At 48.4% G+C, this 24,232-nt stretch overlaps 1 protein-coding gene across 2 annotated transcripts; it reads left to right on the forward strand.

The window, feature by feature from the left end:
- The first annotated feature begins 405 nt into the window (after nt 1-405).
- On the forward strand, nt 406-23,635 carry adam10a (ADAM metallopeptidase domain 10a). 2 transcript variants are annotated; one of them, XM_079736256.1, is made up of 16 exons: nt 406-629; nt 4,993-5,143; nt 10,029-10,147; nt 10,542-10,700; nt 14,537-14,637; nt 15,350-15,517; nt 15,608-15,700; nt 16,022-16,205; nt 18,157-18,320; nt 18,456-18,639; nt 18,967-19,117; nt 19,305-19,488; nt 19,816-19,927; nt 20,677-20,897; nt 21,260-21,392; nt 21,739-23,635. In XM_079736256.1, exons 1-16 carry the CDS (start codon nt 578-580, stop codon nt 21,825-21,827), a joined length of 2,265 nt encoding a protein of 754 aa, XP_079592382.1. In that variant the 5' UTR covers nt 406-577; the 3' UTR covers nt 21,828-23,635. The 2 variants fall into 2 exon arrangements, with proteins under 2 accessions (XP_079592382.1, XP_079592383.1); XM_079736257.1 differs by having other exon boundaries at nt 21,260-21,386.
- Nucleotides 23,636-24,232: the final 597 nt, after the last annotated feature.

A 24,232-nucleotide genomic window follows, 5' to 3' on the forward strand; every position in this document is an offset into this window, starting at 1 on the left:
GGTGGGCCAATAATAAACGTTATTTTTGATTCGTCCCTTTTCTTGGTTGAACATACAATTAGAAGGGATTTGTTTGTTTTCTGCCGTCATCCCATCAATAAAAAAAATAATATATATGTTAACAGATTTGATACAAAATGACTTGGAACATATATTCGGATTATTATTATAGTAGTTTCAAGAATTATTTTTCAGAACTTTATTTTGTTTTGAGGGGTTCCCAGAAGCCCGGCACAACGGTCCCGGAAGGGAGGAACCGGCTGGGAGGACCGATACCGTGTTGTGACACACACACACACACACACACACACACACACACACACACACACACACACACACACACACACACACACACACACACACACACACGCTGCGTTGCGAGAAAACACACCCAAGCACATACACACGCGCACACACGCACACACGCACAACCTGTGTTGTGGTGCTACAGGAAGCTGCTCCTTTCAAGGCAACCGTGCGGCTCAGTCTGCCAGTGGACCGAGGCGCTTTACGGAGTCGGTTTACTGAGTCGGTTTACGGTACCGAGTCAGTTTGGATCCACTTTATAACCTGAGACATGAACCTCCGGGAGGTTCTGCTGGTCTGCTGCTTGCTGGGGACCGTGGAAGGTGAGTTAGACTGATATCTAAACCCGTGAGGAGTAAGGAGACAGGTAGCATGGATAGTTCGTAGGACAGGACCAGGAAGTGTTCAGGGTAATCGGATCTAGGCAACATGTCAGGCGGGGGCTGGGAAACTTCTGCAGCTCTGGAACATTACTACATTATTACAGGAGCTGTGGGGTGGTGAACATAGTCGAGACATGGGACTACAGGTTAACATGTTCATGTTGGAGACATGGGACTACAGGTTAACATGGTAATGCTTGAGGCATGGGACTACAGGTTAACGTGTGGCCCTGCGGGGGGGTGGGATGTGTTTGAGACGTAGATAGGACTACAGGTTTACCAGTCGGTGTAGAAGTGACCTCGACACCAGGATCAGGTCGTGAACTCAGAAGTGTTTCCTATGAGCAGATAAGTGCTAATGTTCCTTCAGACAAAACCAACTTCTCCAAGAAGTGCGCTGAAGAAGCGTTCGTTTGTTTCTCGTCGTTCCAAGTGAATATCCTTTATTTACAGGCTAAACATCCGGTGTTAGATATGAACCAGTGCTAGAACACGAACACGGTGTGTGTGCTTCTGCAGCGGTCGTGTTTTAGTGCATTCATTTGTTTAATATTATTCGTTGGTATTCATTAATCATTAGTAAGACCACTAAACCTCTTCTGTCCCACCGAAGTGCTTCCCCCTCGTATGTGGGCGTTGTTCAGCGGCCCATAAACTTACCGTCTGTCTCCGTCCTATCGTCAATCATTATAGACCTGTGGCCTTTCACTATGTCCGATATGAGCTGTGACTGTTGTTATCGCCTTTGTTCTAGTCACAGTGAGGTAATACACGCTCTGCATCGGCTGCTGCAGACCCAGGTTATGGGACAGCAGCAACACACCTGTTCTGTCTTTACTTGGTACAGATGGGATGTGAGATCTTATTCCCAGCTGTGTTGAGGGTTCCCACGTCATGAACAGCTCTGGAAGTCTGTGCAGCAGTTTTCAACTATCACAATTTCCCTCAGTATTCAAGACAGTGATTTGGGTAAACTGCACCACACATTCTGTTCTCCCCCATGTTAAAAACCTTTTTCAACACAGTTGTAGCTAGTCAATGGCGGATATCAGCAACATAGCAACCAGTACTGTCAACCATGTTAAAGTGCTATGCTGCAAAGTCTGTATTCTGCAACACATCCAGGGAATAAATCACCATGGGAAGATAAAATCCACCAAAACATTGATCTCCTTATCTCCTTGAACCTAGATGAATCATTATGGTTCATCCAGATATAGGTATATCTTTTCAGTTTTATCTCAAGAGAAGTGGTAGGTGGATTGGTATATTGGGGCTCCTTCAATGAGCTTTTCGTCTTAGCATCAGAATGCTGTGAGACATTGTGGAAACCAATTGATGGTTTATGACAGATGCCGATGTTTGCAGCTGGCTAGCATGCATGCTATATGATTGTTTAGGTTGATTCTAAAGGAGCTTAAGGTCAAGGTTTACACCTGCTGGTCATATGAATAATAGTCATCATGCATGCTAATATGAGCGTGCAATTGGCCTATTATTTAATGCCCCTGTTGAACAAACACAGGCTTATGATCGCACAAAGGGCCAAATTGATCCTAAACAACACTGCCTTGTCCCAAAAGATGAATCGGCTCGCAGGCTTTCCGGTATGGAGCCTATGTGCTCATTATGTTGAGTGGAGATGAATCAGATATTGAGCATTCACTGGAGAGCAGGTTGAGACTCATGTTGATGGCCAACATGGCACACAACTAGAATCGGCCACTTCTCATTATGCTGATGGCCCTGTTTAAAAACATTAACATGTGTTATTGATCCGTTGGTAGGCCTTAAAAGAAGTGAGCAATCATTCACATGTAGATTCTAGTAAATGGGATTGCATTTTTCCTGTGCATCATTCCCAGAATTATTGGCTTTAAATTGTGACATCATTGGTAGATTTCCCGGGAAATATTTGAAAGTACATAACTATGATTCTTTTATTTTTTTTATACGTTTTCTTATTATAGCCTAACTCTGCCCATTATATCAATGCAACCCTACAACTCCTCGATGGTTCCTGTGGTCCACCATGACTCTAGTTGGCCGTGACTCTAGTGGCCACAACCCAGCCTGTCGGTTGTTTGGGATAACTCCTCCGACAGCTACTGTGCAACGCCAAGAGAGCCACACAGAGAGCTGGGGTTTGATGCCTGCAGCCCCTCACGTGCTACTTTGTACCAGGGATTAGGGCGGTTATATACAGATGGTGTCGTCAGCCATGCAGGGTAACCAGCAGCTTGTCTGACGTGGACAGAGATCACGCATCTCCCTCAGGGCGATCTCTGTGCTGTTTACTATCACAGATTCTTCCCTTTGTTTCTCGCACTCAAACAGGGCTTTTTGTTGGAAGGTTTTCCACCTGAGTCATTCCTCGACATGTTATCTCTTGCCTGGCCAGGCCTCCAGCGGTGAACCTTGTGTCCTTTTCAGTTTGAGATGTATATGGGAGTGTCCAAATGAATCAGTTCCTGTTACTAACTAGAGCTTGCTCATGAGGGACTTTTACACATTGTTGGCCGAGGGGGTTCATTCCACTATTTGCTTCAAACACAGTGCCTAAATCGCCAGCGTGAACCAGGGCCAAGAGGCCTGATCTCCCACTAGCCAATCCCAATGTAGAGGACAATATCTGTGAACTCTTGACCAACAGAAAGGTGTGAAACTGGGTCAAGTAAGCTATGGGCTAGCCTGGGGCTAAGTAGTGAGCATTGTGAAAGCCCCTTTCTGCTGATTCCTCTGTGCCAAATACCTACGGTACAGTTATGCATCAAAAGCCGTCAGAGCAGGAATGCTGGGGAAAGGCTAAGAGTCGTAACAGTTTAAATGCCGGGGAGTAGAGACTTTATTCTCTTTGCAGGTATAATATATTTTTTATTGTGCTTTGTTTCTACAGGACATTGTACTTATTTTATAGAAAACCTAACAATGGTTTAGTATGTGAAATACTTCACATTTATTTTCAAATTATACTTATTAATTAATGGTTATTGTTAAGTTCTTTTTGACAGCATTTGGTAGCATATTATAGCAGCATGATCTTATTTACAGCTTAATCCACTTTTATGAGTGCGTTTTTTATTGAGCGTTAGAGCAGTGATGTGGAAGAAGAGACTGACACACTAAACCATCCTTACTAAGTAGTTGAAGTGAAATTGTAAAAAACACAATTTATGTCAGCGATAAATAAATACAGTGATTATGCTTTTTCTAAATATTTCCATGCTGTTCATACAGCTTATTAAAATGTATTTGCCAATTAGAGACAAGTGTTTGTAGATCGATGTACAATTTGTAATCTTGCCTGTCGGACATCAATATTGTCAGGTCCGATTTGGTTTGTACACCCTTTGATGCAAATAGCTCTTGTGAGCGATGCCAATAATCATATTTTGCCAAATGTGGCAAGGTGCTACAGCCAATGGTTGAGAAGGAAGTCTCCCCTCTTACAGTTTACCCTGCTGCTGCAGACTGTCTAGTGATAGAGTGGCACGCACTTCGCTATGCCATTGCTGATTGGTTGGAACAGACCTGCTTGCGATGCACATGGCACACATGTTTTCTAAGTGAGTACAAAAGTTACCACTCTTAGGAGTGCCAATGATACAGTATGTAATGTCCTAGAAGAATCTACATATCCCTTTCCCTCTCCTCACTGCTCCAATAGTTTCTCTGACATTATATCTGGTTGATCTTTACAATGTACTCTTCCTTCCTGTATTTCCACATGGGCTGTGTACAAACAGGAAGCCAAGGTAGACTCACTAAGAGCTGTTTCACTGACACAACTGACTGTTTTTCTGTATGCATAAACAAAATGACAGCAGCAGAAAATAACCAGTTTGTCTTGTATTATCTCCATTAACCTGGGGTGACGGCCCTCTGCCTCACTTCTGCCTCAGTGAGGCAGAAGGTAGACCCTATTCCCTGGATAATCCAATCGTCTAAGTGCTTGTGCCTCTGTTTAGGGTATCAAACGTTGTCTGTTGTTTTCTCTTTTGACTCTTTAAATCAACTAACGGCGTGAAACAAAACTCTGCCTGCTGTAGGAAGGAGACTTGAAGTGGCAGCATCTCTTTTCCCGGGACAAGATTATAGAACACAGTATTGTTGTCGTCATGAACAGACTACCACATGCTGACCTTTTCCTTAATCTTCATCTTTTCCCTTGCCCTTGTTACGTATTTCATTCAAACATCGGCATCATCTCTGTACCCTGATGCTGTACATGTCCGTGCATCCGGGGCTGTTGTAACTGGCCAATGACCTCCCTTTGTGACCCTCCTCTCTGTATGGTTTCCAGGGCAGTTTGCGAAGTCTCTGAACCAGTACATTCGTCACTATGAGGGGCTGTCCTATGACACTGAGACTCTGCACAGCAGCCACCAGCGGGCCAAGAGGGCCGTCTCCCACCGAGACAAGACCCTACAGCTGGACTTCCACTCCCATGGAAGGTGAGTCACATCACATCACTCACTACACACCTCTCTGTGCTACACACACGCACATACTATTCAGGAGTTTACAAACACGATTAGCTCCAATAGAGGGACTCGAAGGTCCACTGTTCTTGCCGTCATTGTTCCAACCTGTGATGTGTAAGAAACACAATAATATTAGGTTTTAGCCCACAGTGGGGCGGGTCAGTATATGGATATTATACATATCATGACATGAGACCAGATATCTTTCTGTGTCACTGTGTTAATATTTGAGCCATCCCGACAATATTGTCTCGATATCGAGGGTTTTATCCAGTAATATGGCTATTTGATCTTGTCCATATGGCCCTAGGCCTCAGGCAGACTAACACCGTGGTTCTAATGCCCGTTCATTCAGGGCTGTTTGGAATGTGGCCGTCTGCTCAGTGCTCCTACTGGGCAGAGCTCTCGTTGTTTAAAGGTTGTATCAGCTATGTTGGGTGACGTCACTTCTGTCGGTATCTGAAGCAAGATCCCAAACAAACAGAGCCAGCTCGCCCCTCCCTTCCGCGTTTCGTGCATCCAGTAAAGACTATCATGAACGCAGCGCAGAACCCCACAATGTTTTCGGCCTAACATCATTCACTGATACAACCTTTAGTCAACCTGAAGTCACTGAGCAGTCGAAGCAGAACACATTCTTCCTGGCCCCCGGAGGTCTCTCGGTGTGCTTCCTGTTTTCAGAAAGTCAGCTGTGTTGATGAGCAGTTGAATTAAGAGGCGTGTCCTGTTGTTTCCCCTGGGATGGGGGAAAGCAGTTGCAGGATGATTCGATTAGTTTCCGATGAGTACAAGGTGTCGCGATGGGAGAGGTTAGTGACGACTGAGATGTGGCATCTAGTGGTAATTTCAGACAGTAGGATACAAACAGAAGCAAACAGGGTTGTTGGAGGGCTGCGAAAAAAAGAAAGGATCAGAAATACAGGACTTTCAGGATTCATTATCAGTCTTTTGTTTTCAGATTTGTCTGGGGCACTTTGTAAGGATATAAAGGTTTTTGTTGTGTTGATTTGAACAATGACACCTGACTTTGCTTCCTAAGAAGCAGGTGCTGTTGAAGATGGTACAAACGCCCCCCTACTGGTGTGCTTAAGGCAAAGTTATCCATCTGGATATACTTGGCTTACCGCTTATTTATTTCATTTGTCAATATTGCAGCAAACTTGCTTATATTGTTCAGGTTTCTGCTGTGTGCTTTCATTAAGATATGGGTTAGGGTTAGGAGCTCAACATCTCGTTTGGCTCTGTGCGTCCGAACCTGATACTACTGCACACTGCCTCGGTCCATCCCTCCCAGCTGTTCATCCACAGCGGTGAAGGGATTTCCCCAGCGAGGGAGGGCGAGGTCGGGGAGAGCGGGGACATGTCTGGGGATTGACCCACCCATGTTGTCCAGTCCCTGATTCACTCATCGGTGCTCAGAAAGAGAGGGGGGTTGTCAATACGTGACGTGTAAGACTCCAAGGCTTCAGTCAATGGGTCTTTGCTCTTAGCTCTCACCATACTATCGATGCATCTCTATCTGATTATTTTGTCTAGGTTTTAAATCTCTAATGCTGATTAAAACACGTGGCTTTAAATGTTGCAGAGTGGACATTGTGCTGCACTCTGCAGGAATGCAGCAGGAAGGTGTCGGAGGAAAGTGTAGGGAGGTGAACTTGACCCCTGGAAGCAGGAATCCAGCATCCGCTCTCAGTGTTATCAGACCTCTGGTCCCCAGCGTGAATTCACTGCATGTTCCTCTCTCTGGGAGAGAGTGGGGAGGGTGTTGTGGTAATTGTCCTGCTCATCCAGCCCCAATCAGGATTAACTTGCTAATCCTGCGCGGGGCTGCGGCTGGAGGCTTGCTGGGGGTTGCATCATGTCCGACCAGAGCGACAAACAGCAGCGCACAAACACCCACACAACCTGGCCCGTGGAGGGAGGCAAAGGCGCGGTGTAATCAGCGCTCCTCAATCTTAAGTCAAAGTGTGTTTTTATTAACACACTGTAACTGTTGGCTCTTTATTGGATTCACATTTTGACCTGCAACACGATTAATCATGAAGACGACCACATCTACAGCCTTCTCTTTATCATGGTTCTCCCAGTCCGGGTAATGGGCTGTGATGTAATGGTTTTCATGTGGTGACTCTGAGCCTCCCCAGTGATGGAGACCTTTCCGGATGGAGCTAAATGCACCGTTAGTCATCTGCCATATTTACATTTACATTTAGGGCATTTAGCACATGCTTTTATCCAAAGCGACTTACAATAAGTACATTTGTCATAAGAAGTGAAACAATATATCGCTGTCGGTACAGTAAAGATGTTCATAGAACCAAGTGCAAGTACTAACAAACGCTAGGCTAACCCATTCCCAGTATACAGCAGTGATAGCAGCTACTGCAGATGCTACACAATTAAGTACTATGAATAAGTGCAATGTAGATTAAGTGCGTACAATACGTGCGTACATGAAGTGCCAGGACGTACAACATACAATGGTGGCCGGAAGGGGCTGGGTAGCTATGCAGAGTCGTGAGCCAGATCTTCCTGGCTCACGGGAGGGCCGTGAGTCTCTGGTGGTGAGCAGGTTATGGGGCCAGTGGAATCCTCATGCTTTTGCTGAATTACCGCTCGTAATCAACTTGAGAGCCAATAAACTCCAGACGCTTTTTGCAGCTCCTGCTCCACGTGTCGTGCATCTGTCGTGGGGACAAGATTTAAAAGCTCAACCACGATGCTCAAGGAGCACACCTACATGCACATTTAATAGCTGCTGCTAGTAATACTATTCTACTTCTACCACTGTCACTACTACTACTACTACAACTATATAACTACAACTGCCACTACTATTTCTACTACCCGTCCCTGATCTACTATCTTCACTAACTTAATCTTCAAGACCTTTGTTGTTTACACGTCACACAGAGGGGATCTCTGTGTATCTGAATTGCCCCTCTAAACTCTAGTGTACTACAGAGTGATGTCTACGTAGGGAATGAGGGAACAACGGGGCCGAATCGAACATAGCCAGAGTCTCTGAAGAGCACCAGATCCGAGGTCCATCCCCATACTGCACCCCATACTGCAGTCTGCTGTTAGATACTCAGAGCTGATGGCTCCGTAAAGACCTCCATGACGATTTCCATGAACAAAAAAGAGGCATACTTAGTCATTGTAATCTAGAAGCGAGTATGCCTAAATGTACATGCCCTTTTACATTTGTCCATGTTATGATTATTACTTTATTGCTGCAAGTTTAGCTCAGGAACAATACTATACAATGGTGTATTCCCTTTTTGCTAGTTAAAGCACAATGAAATGGTTAATTCTAAATAATATTTAGGTATTTTTGTCATTGGCATGTATTATTGAATCGATATCGAAGCGATTGGATCAATATCAAATCGAATCGATATCGAATCAAGACCTAAAGAATCTAATTGAATTGAATTGTGAGGTACCTGGCAATCCCCAGCCCTAGGGTTTACTCCCTCCATCCATTAGGGTGTCATGCTGATGCCTGTGATATAGATTCCTGTGGGGAGGGGAGGGTGTTTTAGAGCCGCTCCCTGCTGGGCTGCTCCACCTTTCCCTCAGCCTCTGAAGCACGGGTCATGTGCATCTCATGGGACCTGCTTTTACCATTCAACACACACGAGGTAACTAAAGGATTAGCACAAGTACAGAATGGGGCACACTCACACGTTCTCCTCAGGCTCCAGGCTTCTCCTCACGAGATACGCCTCAAAGCCCGGACTTGTGTGACTATAGTCCTGATGTGTTTCTGCTCTTCATTCATGTATTTCTCTTCAATCATCAGAAAACCTTTATGAAACTCTTTGATTCTATTTATTATCTTGTTAAATGTTAGCACATTATGGTGTTGTGGAGTGTCATTTAAGCCCCTGGATTTACTACAGAGTTAAGTTGTTTTTAGAAACCAGAGGTAAGGCCTTTTTAGAAACCATTTGCCACAGAAGCCCATTGGCTGAGCGTGTACAGACCAGACATGTCGTTTCACCATCTTTCTGCCAGAGGCCTGGTTGTTAACCGATTTTTAGGCTTCATTGCGGAGCTGACCTAAATTATGTCCTGCCGGGCTTGACTCTAGAACCTTTTGAGTCTGATGCTGGGCCAACATTCCTGTCTAAATGAACACAGAAAACACATCGGGCCTCTTCCATGTGGTCCTTCTGTTTCGAGGGATTAGGCTGCCGCGTTTGTTACAAGGCCGAACGTGTCTGTTGGTTGAGGTTATATCAACCAACAGATATAACCTCAATCAGTCAGTCACTCGTTTCCTAAAACAGGCCTGCAGGGTAGACTGAGTCCACCTTCAGACCCATAGAACCTGAAAGACCACAACTAGCTTTTTCTGGAATTTAATTCCCTCATAGTTTCTCAATATTTGCTTTGTTTGAGCACAAAACCAAATGATTTAATTTTGTGTTTGTCAGTTTGGGAGGGGAGGGGATGGAGGGAGGGGTTGGAGACGTCAGTTTCCTCTCTCTACTTCTACACCACCTTTTTTTTGATGATGATGATGAGCCTTACAAAGTGTACTTTAAATCTAAACTAAGGAAGGTTCAGAGAGAAGAACAGCTGAGTTATCGACACACCCTTCTATTCATATTATTATTCATAATATAATAACATCCTTCCCCATTGTTGGAAATGAGGAAAGACCTGAAATATGCAGCTGATCCTGCAACAGAACATATTAAAAGCTAGGAAATACTTTCTTCAAAATTACAGATTTGAATAAGTTAAGTTTTCTGTAAGTGTGATCATAGTTTCCCTCTCCAAAGTCCAGAAAGGCGTAAAGAATGTGTTCAGTCAGGGTTTTCTCTCTGTTTTTCCACTCCAGGTATTTCAACCTACGGATGAAACGGGACACGAAGTTATTTTCTCCAGACGTCGTAATAGAAGTTTCCGGGGTGGAGGAGCCAGTGGATACGTCTCACATTTACACTGGGGAAATATTTGGTAAGACCAGCAAATCCCTCCAGAACATTCTTGGGTTAGTAAAGTAAATGTCGAAATAAATTCCAATGAAACCCCATATGTAATATATGTTTTATGTGTGTACGTATCATGTACAATGTATCATGTTGCAGTGAGTTTACCTAAAGGGAAACTTTTGGATAACGGCTGCAGCTTTCCTACACAATACAGTTAAGGTCTAAGGTCTGTTAAGGTCTAAGTTAGCCATTTGTTGATATCCGGTTCAAAGCAGTGGGAACACAAAAGGGTTGAACACCACAACCTTCTGGTAGTATGCTGCCCCCTATTTGTTCGGAGTTTGGAAGTGCACCTTTAAAACTGAAAACTTTGGATCCTCCTCCCTTCCTCGTCTCACGTTCCCCTCTGGTGTGTTCAGGGGAGAAGGGGACTCTGACCCACGGGTCGGTGGTCAACGGCCGCTTCGAGGGCTTCATCAAGACCCAGCAGGGCGTGTTCTACGTGGAGCCCACGGAACGCTACCTCAAACGCCAGGACGCAGCCTTCCACTCCGTCATCTACCATGAAGACGATATCCGTGAGTCTGCCTCACAGCAACTTCTACATTATACTCAATGGGAAAGCTATTGACTTTAAATGAACATGCAAAAGACAACATTTCACCTAATATCTTTGTTCATATATTATGTATCTGGGTCTAAACTGCTAAACTATTTCAATGTAGTTGTGTCTGTGTTCATTAATTTAAATGTTTGTAGCCGAGTGCCATTCTCATTGTACTTGACCATTCTTGCCGCAGCACAGCACGGTGTTTGCATTAAGTGTTCAAAAGCAGATTACAAGGCTCTTTACAAGATAACATTGAGAAGACGGACTAGAATAAACAAAAGTATACTGAACCAGGAGAGGATGGATGCGGCAGTATGAAGCATCACAGTTAAAGCTGTTTTATGACAATGAATCCAGTAAAGTGGTGACAGACTGGGCACCCCCGCTCTGCTCTGGCAGCGCCCTGCAGAGGAAGCCCGGTCTCATTCAGCTCTGGGACTCTGGGACGAGGAGCGGAGCGCTACCAGGAGGGAGGGGAGGGAGGGAGGGGAGGGGAGGGGAGGGAGGGATGGAGGGGAGGAGGGAGGGAGGGAGGGGAGGAGGGAGGGGAGGGGAGGGGAGGGAGGGATGGAGGGGAGGGGAGGAGGGAGGGGAGGGAGGGGAGGGGAGGGAGGGGAGGGAGGGGATGGAGGGATAGAGGGGAGGGGAGGGAGGGAGGGGAGGGAGGGGAGGGGAGGGGAGGGAGGGAGGGGAGGAGGGAGGGGAGGGGAGGGAGGGATGGAGGGGAGGGACGGGAGGAGGGAGGGGAGGGGAGGGAGGGGAGGGAGGGAGGGGAGGGAGGGGATGGAGGGATAGAGGGGAGGGGAGGGAGGGAGGGGAGGGGAGGGGAGGGAGGGGAGGGAGGGAGGGGAGGGAGGGGATGGAGGGATAGAGGGGAGGGAGGGGATGGAGGGAGGGAGGGGAGGGGAGGGAGGGGAGGGGATGGAGGGGGGGAGGGAGGGATGGAGGGGAGGGGAGGGGATGGAGGGGGGGGAGGGAGAGGAAGGAGGGGAGGGAGGGAGGATCTGGGAGGGGAGAGGAGGGAGGAAGGGGATGGAGGATCTGGGAGGGGATGGAGGGTTGGTTTAGAGACGTACAGGGAGCTTGCACATGCCTAGCTTGGATCAAGTGATTCAGGACCCTCACGCAGACAGGAAGCCGGGGTAGAGATGCTTCAATCTTTGTTTTTAATTGCTTACTACAAGGCGGCAGCATTCTGCACCGAGCGGGAGAACGGTTGATGTCAGCGGGGCGGTGGCTGAGGCTCGGGATTGGATTCATGTAATGTGGTCTGAGAGGGGGGGGGGGGCATCTGAAGGCTGGAGGAGCCTCTCATATGATGGGCTCCTCGGACAGGAAGCTGGAGAACAGAACAGAAACAGATGGGGAGGAGAGCTGAGGGAAGGAGGAGTCAAGGTTACAGCATGGAGGAAACGAAGAGAAACTAAAGTCGAGAAGTAGATGGACACAAGGATGAGGGAAGATTATAAAATACAGAAATAAACAATGCAATGGATTTATTTATTATTTATGAGCACATCCATGTGATCATAAATAAAAGCTAAATAACTACATTTAGATTTAGAATGAATAATAAAACTAAATAGCAGTAGATGACAGCTAACTAACAAATTCATGATGCACTTGTACTACGGGCATCATGGAACGCTATGAACAGTCTAACAGATGTTACTGTGCAAACAACAAATAACTGCTTTGCCCAAGATTGGACCTGGTTTGGAGGTATGACCGTCGATGACGGGGGATGCAGATGATCTGTACGGTGCATCAAACACTAGACTCGAATAAATGTACTTTTAATCCCCTTCTACTCCTCTTTGACCATCAGAAGTTTGACCACTTGCTGAGAAGAAACTCTGAATGTGTTGCCTGCAGGTCCTATCGCCCCAACTAGCCGAGCGAGTTCACTAAACAGAGACTGGCACCAGCCACAACTTGTGCTCTGTGTCTGATCTCCTCCGTCGGGCCACAGAAACCACAGCATACGGAGACAGACGGGGGACATTTCTACTGTGTTCATGTCGTATTCCACTGGCTTTTGATGGATGTTAGTGGAAGAGAACCGATTGAGGATATATTTAAGAAACGCTTGTTTCTAAACACCTTTGTTCCCGGTCCGTTTTGGTGAAGGCCCGGTGATTTGCATATGAATCAGGGGGCAGTTACTCTCTCGGACAAAGAGTGCTTTAGCCGTCAACATTGAAAACACAGGAGGTAGTCAGGAGGGAAATGCATTGTTCCCCGTGTGTGTGTGTGTGTGTGTGTGTGTGTGTGTGTGTGTGTGTGTGTGTGTGTGTGTGTGTGTGTGTGTGTGTGTGTGTGTCGGTCGGTCTGGTGACAAACACGAGGCTAGCTGGGGAGAAGTAGTGACATAACTACTGACTGCTCTGGTCCAGAGTCTCTGAAACATTATTATTAAGTATCTTCTTATTTAGCGTCATAAGAATTGTGGTTAGAAAGGCCCTGGAGTTGGCAGCTGATTGGGTTGGAGTGGCCCTCTACTTTCATGGCTTTGATAGAAAAGCCCTTTAAACAGAATGAATACTGAATGGGACAAATGCTTACTATCACAATAACTATTTATGTTGAGCAATAGTCATAGCTTTCCCATAGTCCATAACTTCCGCTGGAATGGCGTCAATTGGTTTCTGTTGCTTTCATTTCTGTGTGTATAAAAAAAACTTGTGGTCACTTGTGTCACTTGCAACAGAGCATTTCAATGTATTGTGCATAGCCCTGATTCCAGTTACACTGAATAATAAAACAGATGGAAGAAATGAATCTTAATAGCATGGCAAAACAAATTGAACATGAGCAGTAAATCATGATGCCTATTATGTGAACATTTAAAGATGGATAGAGGCCTGGACTATTCTTACTTTATCATGCAGAATCGTTAAATACTTAATTCATTGGAAAAAGACAACTGACTCAAAATGTGAGTCAAAGTGTGAACTCTGAGCACACTTACATAAAAATGCTTTTATGACCTTTTATTTTCACCTTAAATAACTTCTGATTATGAGGATATTATTTCTCACGTGACAGACGTGCCTTCAGCAGTGTCTTAGTTTGCTCTTGTCAGAACCGGGTCAGAAAAGAGCAACGCAGTCTAACCTCCTCTCCCCTCCTCTCCTCCTGTGCTCCTCTCCTCTCTCCTCCTCTCCTCCTCTCCTCCTCTCCTCCTCTTTTCCTCTCATCCTCTCCTCCTCTCCCCCTGTGCTCCTCTCCTCTCTCCTCCTCTCCTCCTGTCCTCTCCGCCTCTCCTCCTCTCCTCTCCTCTCCCCCTGTGCTCCTCTCCTCTCTCCTCCTGTCCTCTCCTCCTCTCCTCTCCTCCTGTCCTCTCCTCTCCTCCTGTTCTCCTCTCATCTCCTCCTGTTCTCCTCTCCTCTCCTCAACTCCTGTGCTCCTCTCCTCCTCCCCTCTCCTCCTCCCCTCCTCTACTCCTCTCCTCTCCTCCTCTCCTCTCCTCTCCTCCTCTCCTCCTCTCCTCCTGTTCTCCTCTCCTCTTCTCCTCTCCTCTCCTCCTCTCCTCCCCTCCTCTCCCCCTGTGCTCCTCTCCTCCTCTCCTCTCCTCCTCTCCTCCTGTTCTCCTCTCCTCTTCTCCTCTCCTCTCCTCCTCTCCTCCCCTCCTCTCCCCCTGTGCTCCTCTCCTCCTCTCCTCTCCTCCTCTCCTCTCCTCCTCTCCTCCTGTTCTCCTCTCCTCTTCTCCTCTCCTCTCCTCCTCTCCTCCTGTGCTCCTCTCCTCCTCTCCTCTCCTCCTCCCCTCTACTCCTCTTCTCCTCTCCTCTCCTCCTCTCTCAGATTACCCCCATAAGTACGGCTCCGAGGGCGGCTGTGCGGACCACTCTGTGTTCGAGAGGATGAGGCGGTACCAGGAGTCGGCCGCGGAGGAGCCCGTCCAGGTGGGAGTCTGCACCACACTCAGACCCCCCCGTCTCTAGTCCAGACCCCCAGGGACTGGTCCAGACCCCCTGTCTCTGGTCCAGACCCCCTGGTCTCTAGTCCAGACCCCCGGGGACTGGTCCAGACCCCCTGTCTCTGGTCCAGACCCCCGGGGACTGGTCCAGACCCCCTGTCTCTGGTCCAGACCCCCTGGTCTCTAGTCCAGACCCCCGGGGACTGGTCCAGACCCCCTGGTCTCTGGTCCAGCCCCCCTGGTCTCTGGTCTCTGGTCCATGAACCTTTACCTCTAGATCTGAGCTGAAGGCGCCTGCATAAATATGATTGAATATCTTTCATTTCTGCTCCAGGTTGCTATAACTGATCAAGGGATTGATGAGATGTATTGACCTGGATGTATAGACGGTTTGCCTTGTATTTATAAAGTGAGTGGGACCTTAAGTCCTAAGGTTTTATTTTATGACCTTTAGGTGATAAAATATCTCTCCCTTATCTTACCCATCTGTCAACATTTCCACCACAGTCTATTAGGGGCCAGGGTTGCTGGTTAAGATTTAACTTCAATCAATCGACTACTCCACCCACGCACGCACACACACACACACACAATAAATGGGCTCACGCACATGCAAACTGTAAGCAGGCACTCAGTCAGTGGCTCTTTGTGCATGGTTCCCCAACCCTTGCTGTCTGTCCGTCTGTTGGGGGGACCAGAGCCATCAGGGCCACTCGGTGCTGTCTGAGGAGGACCTTCCTCCTGGTCCCGTCATCCTGAGGAAGAAGAGGGCGGTGGCGGTGGAGAAGAACACCTGCCAGCTCTTCATCCAGACCGACCACCTCTTCACGAAGTACTACGGCTCCACCGAGGCCGTCATCGCCCAGGTGCAGACGCACACATGACGGCCGATTTGTTGGGATGCTTATTTAGATCCACAGCGTCCTTTAAAACATGAGTTTGGTTTTGTTCTTCAGATCTCCAGCCACGTTAAGGCCATCGACTCCATCTACCAGGCCACCGACTTCCTCGGCATCAGAACCATCAGCTTCATGGTCAAAAGAATAAGGGTGTGTGTGTGTGTGTGTGTGTGTGTGTGTGTGTGTGTGTGTGTGTGTGTGTGTGTGTGTGTGTGTGTGTGTGTGTGTCCTTCTACCATAGTTTTCCTTCCAAAAGTCATATTTTCCAGTAGAGTGACTCAGGATTGAGTCCAATGCTGAACTACAGCATTGTGAGGCCAGCTTTAATACAAAAACAGAAAGATTTGACCATAAACCCAGAAATAAGAATGACATAAATAAGATATCTAATAACCAGACCGCATAGTGAAACTGATTCAATGACGCTGGTCACCTTTTCCTGTCTGATGAGCGGCTCTATTTCCTGTTTAGATTAACGGGACTGCGGAGGAGAAGGATAAGAACAACCCCTTCCGGTTCCCCAACATCGGCGTGGAGAAGTTCCTGGAGCTAAACTCGGAGCAGAAGCACGACGACTACTGCCTGGCCTACGTCTTCAGCGACCGGGACTTTGACGATGGCGTGCTGGGCCTGGCCTGGGTGGGGGCGCCGTCAGGTTGGTCCCACAGCAACAAAACCACACGCATACACCTTGCATCCAAAACTAGGTATAAGTATAACTCCAGCGTTATTGCAGATCTCCAGGGCTTTTGTTAGTAGAAATGCACTTTAATTCAGTGTCTAAAACCGCGGCACAACAGTGAAGCAACAGCCATCCAGTGGTCAACGCAGGAGACGTCCTGAAAGGCTAAATTATTAGGATGAGTTCTGTTGAGCTACTGACAAAAGGTTATGAAAAAGAGTAATGACGGACCGGCTGAAGCCGAGCCACCAGAACAACACCGGCGTCATGCTGATCTGGACAGATGGACAGATGGAAGGATGCGCAGTAAGAGGCTGCAGCAGTCCCACATTATGTGAAGTGCTCTGCCTGTGTTTGTGGCCCGCCCCCTTTAATCACTAGACTAGCGTCTAGCGTCTCTCCTAGACACACTTAGGCTATTTCTTGAGGAGCGATAAAGAGCTGAAGCACTACTTTAGCTCCCAGAAACCGATGGAGGAATACTCACTGAACGATGTTCTGTAATAATGTCTCGGTGTTCTTTCTGCCCTCTTCCTGTTCCAGGCCAGGTGGTTAACTAATGGCGCAATTAAAAAATTAAGGAAATAAATACAACCTAATCATATAATATGCAAGCTGATCTCAACATTTTTATTTTCAATTGCGGTTGCATATTACTGAGCACGTGTTACCAAACTTAATTGCTCCTAAAAGACTGTTGTTTACTTCAGCGTGCCTCATGGTGATACACTAAGCCTATAGAGGGAAAGAGATTAACATGTGCCCCTTTTCCACCGACAGTACAGCTCAACTTGCCTCGACTCGGCCCGCTTTTTTTGCGTTTCGATCGCCAAAATCAGGTAACTGGTACCTGGTACTTTTTTAGCCTCATCTCCGTCCAGGTTCCAAGAGAGCTGATCTGATACAGACGCCGATCTGACTTAAACAAGCTCCTGGCCACTTATTGGCCAGAGTAACGCCACTGGACGCATAATGATGGGCGCGACGTCCAAGCCTGATACCTGACACCCGTCACCTGGCATCTTTAAATACTAGCATCAGCCTTCAGTCAACAATAGTGATTGATTATTGAACATGGCAGGATCAGCGTGCAAGAACCCGCCGTGGACGGTGACAGAGGTGGAGACGCTCCTGTGTTTAGCGCTGTCTGTTTATGTGTCGCGTGGATAGTGTCACTGCAGTCTCGTGCAGGCGTGCTACGACGACCCGCCCATGCTGAAGAGGTACTTTCTAGATGGAAACACGACGTGCCTGGAACCAAACCAAGTCGTGCCACGTCATGGCGAGTTGAGCGTGTACTGTCGGTGGAAAAGGGGCACTAGTGTCCTAGTTCATGCATCTTAACACTTGCTACCATCAGGGTAGTTCTAGGGATCAGTTCATTCTGGATGTTATTGTGGAGGATGTTGTTGACTCACGGAGGAGTGATGTCTTCCGCCCCCTGCTGGAGGGAGGGCGGTAGAGACTTTTAGACATCTGGTCTTATTTGCTGTTTCTTTTCTTGGAATCTCTTTCTTTTCTCTGTAATAAAATGGTTACAGACAGTTTAGGAGGCCCTGCACTCTCTGCTTTCACCATCTGCATGTTTTTTTTATTGATTGATCTATCTACATCATGAAGGAACAATGTATTCGCATATAATTGACGTCCTTGCACTTAAAAATAGTACTTAGCGTTGTCTAGCATCTTATCCTAGCTATCTTTGCTGTATACTTGGAATGGGTTAACCCAGTGATTGTTAGTGCTTGGCACTTGGTTCTATGAACATCCTTACTCTACAGACAGATATATTGTTGTTTCTCTTTCTTCTGTCAAATGTACTTGTTGCAATTGTAAGTCGCTCTGGGTAAAAGCGTCAGATAAACGCCCTGAATGTAAATGTAAACACGTATCATTTGAGCTCTGGATTCTCTTCTACTTCCAGGAAGTTCCGGGGGCATCTGTGAGAAGAGCAAGCTGTACTCGGACGGGAAGTGGAAGTCCCTGAACACGGGCATCATCACGGTGCAGAACTACGGCTCCCACGTGCCGCCCAAGGTCTCCCACATCACCTTCGCCCACGAGGTCGGCCACAACTTCGGCTCTCCGGTGAGTTCCTCAGGACCCCCCCCCCTCCCGCACATGGCCCGTAGCGTCCCCTAAAACACCAGGGCCTCTCCGATGTCCCGGTGACGGAGACATAACCTCCTGACGCTGTCCTCCCCCCCCCCCCCCCCCCCTCAGCACGACTCGGGGACGGAGTGCACGCCAGGGGAGTCGAAGGTGCAGACGCAGAAGGAGCAGGGGAACTACATCATGTACGCCCGCGCCACCTCGGGGGACAAGAGGAACAACAACAAGTTCTCCGTCTGCAGCATCCGCAACATCAGCAGGGTGCTGGAGAAGAAGAGGGGGGACTGCTTCGTCGGTACGTACCCGTGGGTCGGTGGGTGTGGGTGTGCGTTAAGGGGCTTATGCGTGCCTGTTAGGACTGGTGCGGGCTTTTAGGAGCGTGTGCGTGGCTTTATGAGCATGTGTTTGTCTTAAGAAGCGTGTGTGTGTCTTAAGGAGGGTGTGTGTGTCTTAAGGAGCGTGTGTGTGTCTTTATGAGCGTGTGTGTGTCTTTATGAGAGTGTGCGTGTCTTTATGAGCGTGTGCGTGCATGTAGGTGTGTTGTGTCCGGCTGAGAGTGAGTGTCTGGGGATGCTTGCGTAGCCTCGGTCCGGCTCACCCCACTGGTTGTGTTCTGCCGCAGAGTCGGGCCAGCCCATCTGTGGTAACGGCATCGTGGAGGAGGGGGAGCAGTGCGACTGCGGCTACAGCGACCAGTGCCACGACGCCTGCTGCTACGACGCCAACCAGGACGCGGGCAACAAGTGCAAGCTGAAGCCCGGCAGCATCTGCAGGTGAGGGAGGCACGGATCTATCGCAGAAGTACGTCCCGATGCCTGCATTTGAAGCAGTAGCGGAGGAATTGCCGACACTGGTATCGGAACAACTCTAATGGTAGCACTCCAATGCCTGAAGTGTGTTGTTACGGCCCGGTGAGCTGACGGTTGAGCGGTTGTGCCCCCCCCCCCCCCCCCCCCCCAGCCCGAGCCAGGGGCCGTGCTGCCGAACCGAGTGCACCTATAAGGTCAACAGCGAGATGTGCCGGGTGGAGTCGGAGTGCGCGCAGGAAGGGAAGTGCAACGGCCTGTCGCCGCTGTGCCCGACCTCGGAGCCCAAGGAGAACCTGACCACCTGCCACTCGGACACACAAGTCTGCATCAACGGGGTGCGTAGCGACCGCCTCTGGGACCAGAGGACCACACGCAGGGGCATGAGGGGGTTACATTGTGGCGGTGGGAATTGATCCCGGTTCAAAAACGACAGGGTACGGTCTGAATGTGGACTGAAGCTGTCCTCTATGGGTTGAACACAGATAAAGGGGGTGGGGGGTTGTTCAGGACAGTGATAGCCTGCATAGCGTTACAGTCCTTCCGAGTCGACCGGCGGTTGATGGTGGGCGGTGACTCAAAAAGGGTCTTGTTTCTTTTTCTATGGTCAAAGCGTTACACAAAAGTTACACAAAACCCTGGCTCTGACGGCTGTGCCTCCCCAGGGCTGCTCCGGGTCCATCTGTGAGAAGCACGGCCTGGAAGTGTGCACCTGCGCCAGCGAGGAGGGCAAGGATGAGGCCGTGGAGATGTGCCACGTCTGCTGCATGGAGAAAGGTGAGCAGCCCGCAGGGACGTCTCAGCTCCACCGCCGCGTCTCAGAGAGGAGCTCTGTCTAGCGTGGAGTTGCCGACGAATATCGTCGCTAGTTCAATCCCCGCCTCCTCCTGGCCGAGTGTCGTGGTGTCCCCGAGCGAGACGCCTCACCCTCACTCTCTCTCTCCCTCCCCCTCCCCCTCCCCCTCTCTCTCCCTCTCCCTCACCCCCCCCCCCCCTCCACAATCCTCTTCTCCCCCCTCCCCCTCTCTCTCTCCCTCCCCCTCCCCCTCTCTCTCCCTCCCCCTCTCTCTCCCTCTCCCCCCCTCCCTCTCTCCCCCTCCCTCTCCCTCCCCCTCTCTCTCCCTCCCCCTCCCCCTCCCCCTCTCTCTCCCTCCCCCTCTCTCCCTCTCCCCCCTCCCCCTCTCCTCCCCCTCCCTCTCCCTCTCCACCTCCCTCCCCCTCTCTCTCCCTCCCCCTCCCCCTCTCTCTCCCTCCCCCTCTCTCTCCCTCTCCCCCCCTCCCCCTCTCCCTCCCCCTCCCTCCCCCTCTCGCTCACTCTCCCTCTCTCTCTCCCTCCCCCCCTCCCCCTCTCCCCCTCCCCCTCCCCCCTCCCCCCCTCCCCTCTCCCTCCCTCCCCCTCTCCCTCCCGCCCCCTCTCTCTCCCTCCCCCCCCTCCCTCTCTCTCTCCCTCCCCCTCCCCCTCTCCCTCCCTCCCCCTCTCTCTCCCTCCCCCTCTCTCTCCCTCTCCCCCCCCCTCCCCCTCCCAGGTAAACAGAACACCTGCAGCAGCACGGGATCGGAGCGCTGGCTGCAGTATTTCAAACAGAAGGTGATCACGCTGCAGCCGGGCTCGCCCTGCAACGAGTTCCGGGGCTACTGCGACGTGTTCATGAAGTGCCGCCTGGTGGACGCCGACGGCCCGCTGGCCCGGCTCAAGAAGGCCATCTTCAACCCCGAGCTCTACGAGAACATCGCCGAGTGGATCGTGGTGAGCTAGAGGGGAGACCGAGCGTCACTAGTGATCCTTAACCTGTGTGGTGTTGGGTCTGTGACCCTCTCTGTGACAGGGTCACAGAGAGGGTCACAGTACACGCTCCAAACCAGTATTGGGTTGGCTAATAAACACATGTTACGGCAACTTCCTACACAATCAGTATGTTGGAGGTGTAAGGCTATTGGAGCTGTCCATACAGCAGCTACTAGCTCGTCTGAGGTGCATCATGGGACATGTAGTCACTGGTGAAACACGGATGTAAATTATGTGAATCCACAGAAGCCTGTTCCAATTGAGCGGCCTATAGGGTTTGCAGTGATCTGATGTGTGTGTGTGTGTGTGTGTGTGTGTTACAGGCCTACTGGTGGGCTGTGCTGCTGATGGGTATCGCTCTCATCATGCTCATGGCCGGCTTCATCAAGATCTGCAGCGTCCACACGCCAAGCAGCAACCCCAAGCTACCTCCCCCCAAACCTCTGCCAGGTGCAGGTAACACTCGCGCCCAGACAGGATTGGGAGTGGGTGCCCCTCCACGCACCCACTTCAGTGGGTGCGTGGAGGGAACCCCCATCATTAGGTTGTGAAGTGGGGATCGTCTGGGTTTTACCAAGTGCAGTTTTTTCACTAGCTGGTTTCAGACCAAACAATAACTTTAGAAAACACGAAAACTGCAACATGTTAATAAAAAGAAAATAGCTGATCAGAGGTCATTTGATTGACACCACGGTGACCAAGGCACTACGGAATTTGACGTTGCGTGAGGCGTGCTTTTACGCTTCGCGCTGCCTTCCCTTCGACTTGCCACTATCAACGAAAGATGTTTCTGTCCGTCTAGGAACGTTAAATCGGAGGAGGCGTGCCAACCAGCAGCGGCAACAGGGGCCCTCCAGAGACAACTACCAGATGGCCCCCATTAGGTCCTGAGGGGCCCAGCCAGCTGCCTTGGTCCTCCTCAGTGCCTCTGAGGGGGCACTTTAGTCCAAAGAGTTCACCCACACACAGACTACTGCAGGACTATGACCTGCTTCAACAGGAGGAGGCTCCGCCTTCAGGACCGCCTCACCCAGCACCCCTTTAGCTCGGTGCCCCCCGCCCCGCCTCCCTCGTCTCTTTAACCCAGAGGTGATAACGCCGGAGAGGAGCCCTGCATCCAGGGGTGTCTCCGTCTCCTCCTGGGAGGAGTGAAGCCTCTCTCCCCCTCGTATTGCACACTACTGTCTTCTTCTTCTTTTCCTTCTTCGTTCTAGCCTGAATTCTGCCACAGTCAGCATGATAACCGCTTCCTGGGTTTTGGCCGCCAATCAACAAGACATTGCATCCAAAAAAGATTTATAGAGAACTATTTTGCCAATTTGACATGATTTTAAACCGCGAGCTGAGAATTGTACGTTTTTAGTTCTAACGCCGATACAGTCTTTCTTTGTGCAGATAATACCGATTCGTTTTTTTTTCGTATGGAAGAAATTTCTCTGCTGTTTAATGAAGATCATTTACTGTTCACCTTCTCAGGATTAAAAAGCAAAAACAGCGTAAGCATGAGCATAGTGGGAGCTGCATGTGGGACGTCCCGGGGCAGAGAGTCACCCTGGCAGACAGTCTGCCAGAGCCGACCTCTGACCTTCTTCTGCTAAGGATTGTATACTCTGGGTGCTCTGGGAGGGGGGGGAATGTGTTTTACTGAGTTTGGTTTGTGTGTTCGTTGGGGGGTTGGGATAACTGAATGTAGCAGAAACAGAATATTAAAGTCACTAGACCTGAGTTCAGAATTGCGGAGCAGCGATTGTATGTCTTAACATGTGTCTGGGTGCGATGTGTCTATGATCGTTGTCATGCAGCAATGTTTACAGTAAGGCCATGCTTAGATTGACAAAAAAAGGCTTTCTTTCCTTTTGCTTGATTGTAATACAACTTCCTTCCCTTGAGGCTCTCCTGACTCCTCTGAAGACCACTTACCCTCCTGTCCCCCACCTCTAAAGGAAGCTTGGGTTCATGAGACCGAACGGCCAAACTGTTATTGGTGCTATTCTTTGCTATGCTTTTCTTGGAAAAGAGTTTTAAATATTTTCTACTCTATTTGCGACTATTTAAGTTTGGGCTGCTTGCTATATGATTTTCCCATTCTGTTGAATTTCTTTCTCTGAGATATTAAAATACTGCACTGAAATATGAGATGTAAATTGAGTATTCAAGATCAAATCAGCTCTGCGCGCCTGTCTGATTTTTAATGTCTGCTGTTCTAAGTTTGGACAAGTTTCATTCTAAATTCTGTTCTTTTTATTCTGGCTGTTAATTTCATCAGTTTTTCCTTTTTTAAGTTTTGTGCGTACAGGTACATCGCATGCTTGCATAATTGCATGTACTTGTCACACATCCATTAAATATACTTGGTGAAAATCGAACTAATGGGCTTTTGCTATTTCCCGAATGTCTTCCCTTGCACTTTCACTATTTTGAATTCTTCATTAGACTCATTTATAAGTGTTGGACAGGCCTCTTCAGTCCATACCCAGATTTGAGGTGAGCCTTAATAAAGAGCATTCATTTAATAAATGAATATCAATAAATTACTTGCGTTGTTATGCATCTGCCCCGACCTTGCTACCCTTCCAGTAGGCAAGGCATGAGAATGTGTTTTGGGTGAAGGTTGATAGATGGATGTAAACACAGTCATGTATGGACCTGTTGAACGTTGGGAATTAAACGGAATAGTAAACACAAGTGCTCGTGTTTTACTGTTATGTTGGTGTCAGGAGAAATCACATTAAACATCACCATATAAATCACATTCAATGACCAATGCAATGGTAAAGGTAATCAGCCCCAGAAATAATGCAACTGTAAAAAAACATTTCAAAGAGTACACATCCAGTAATACAGTCTAATGTGATGTCATCAGATGATGTCATCAGATCTGGGTGGTATCTCTAGTCTGTTCCTTGGAGATCAGGCGTTTCTGTGCGATGAGTTGTTTAAATTTTAATTTGAATAAGTATTTTCTCGGTTGTCTTATTCGTTGTGTAAACAACGACAAACTTGACAAAATGATTTGTGGTCGATGTTTTTTTAATTTGAAACAATCATGTGTTAATAAGCTCTCGTCAAAATGTGTAATATGGTATCTCTAAAGGGCCTTTATAAAACCACCAGGTGTGAGTGTGATTAACCATTACAAGTTGTTTTAAAATCTGCCTTTGGTGATGTCACTAAAACAATTTCTGTGTTTTAGTGACATCACCAGTGCGCCACCTAGATGTATGCTGGATAGATCAGTCTACCAGCCTACCCAGTGGACTGTAGCCAATGTTGCTGATCTATCGATCATACATCGA

This window comes from Pollachius pollachius (assembly GCF_949987615.1).
Source record: "Pollachius pollachius genome assembly, chromosome: 5".
In the NCBI taxonomy this organism is placed as follows: Eukaryota; Metazoa; Chordata; class Actinopteri; order Gadiformes; family Gadidae; genus Pollachius; species Pollachius pollachius.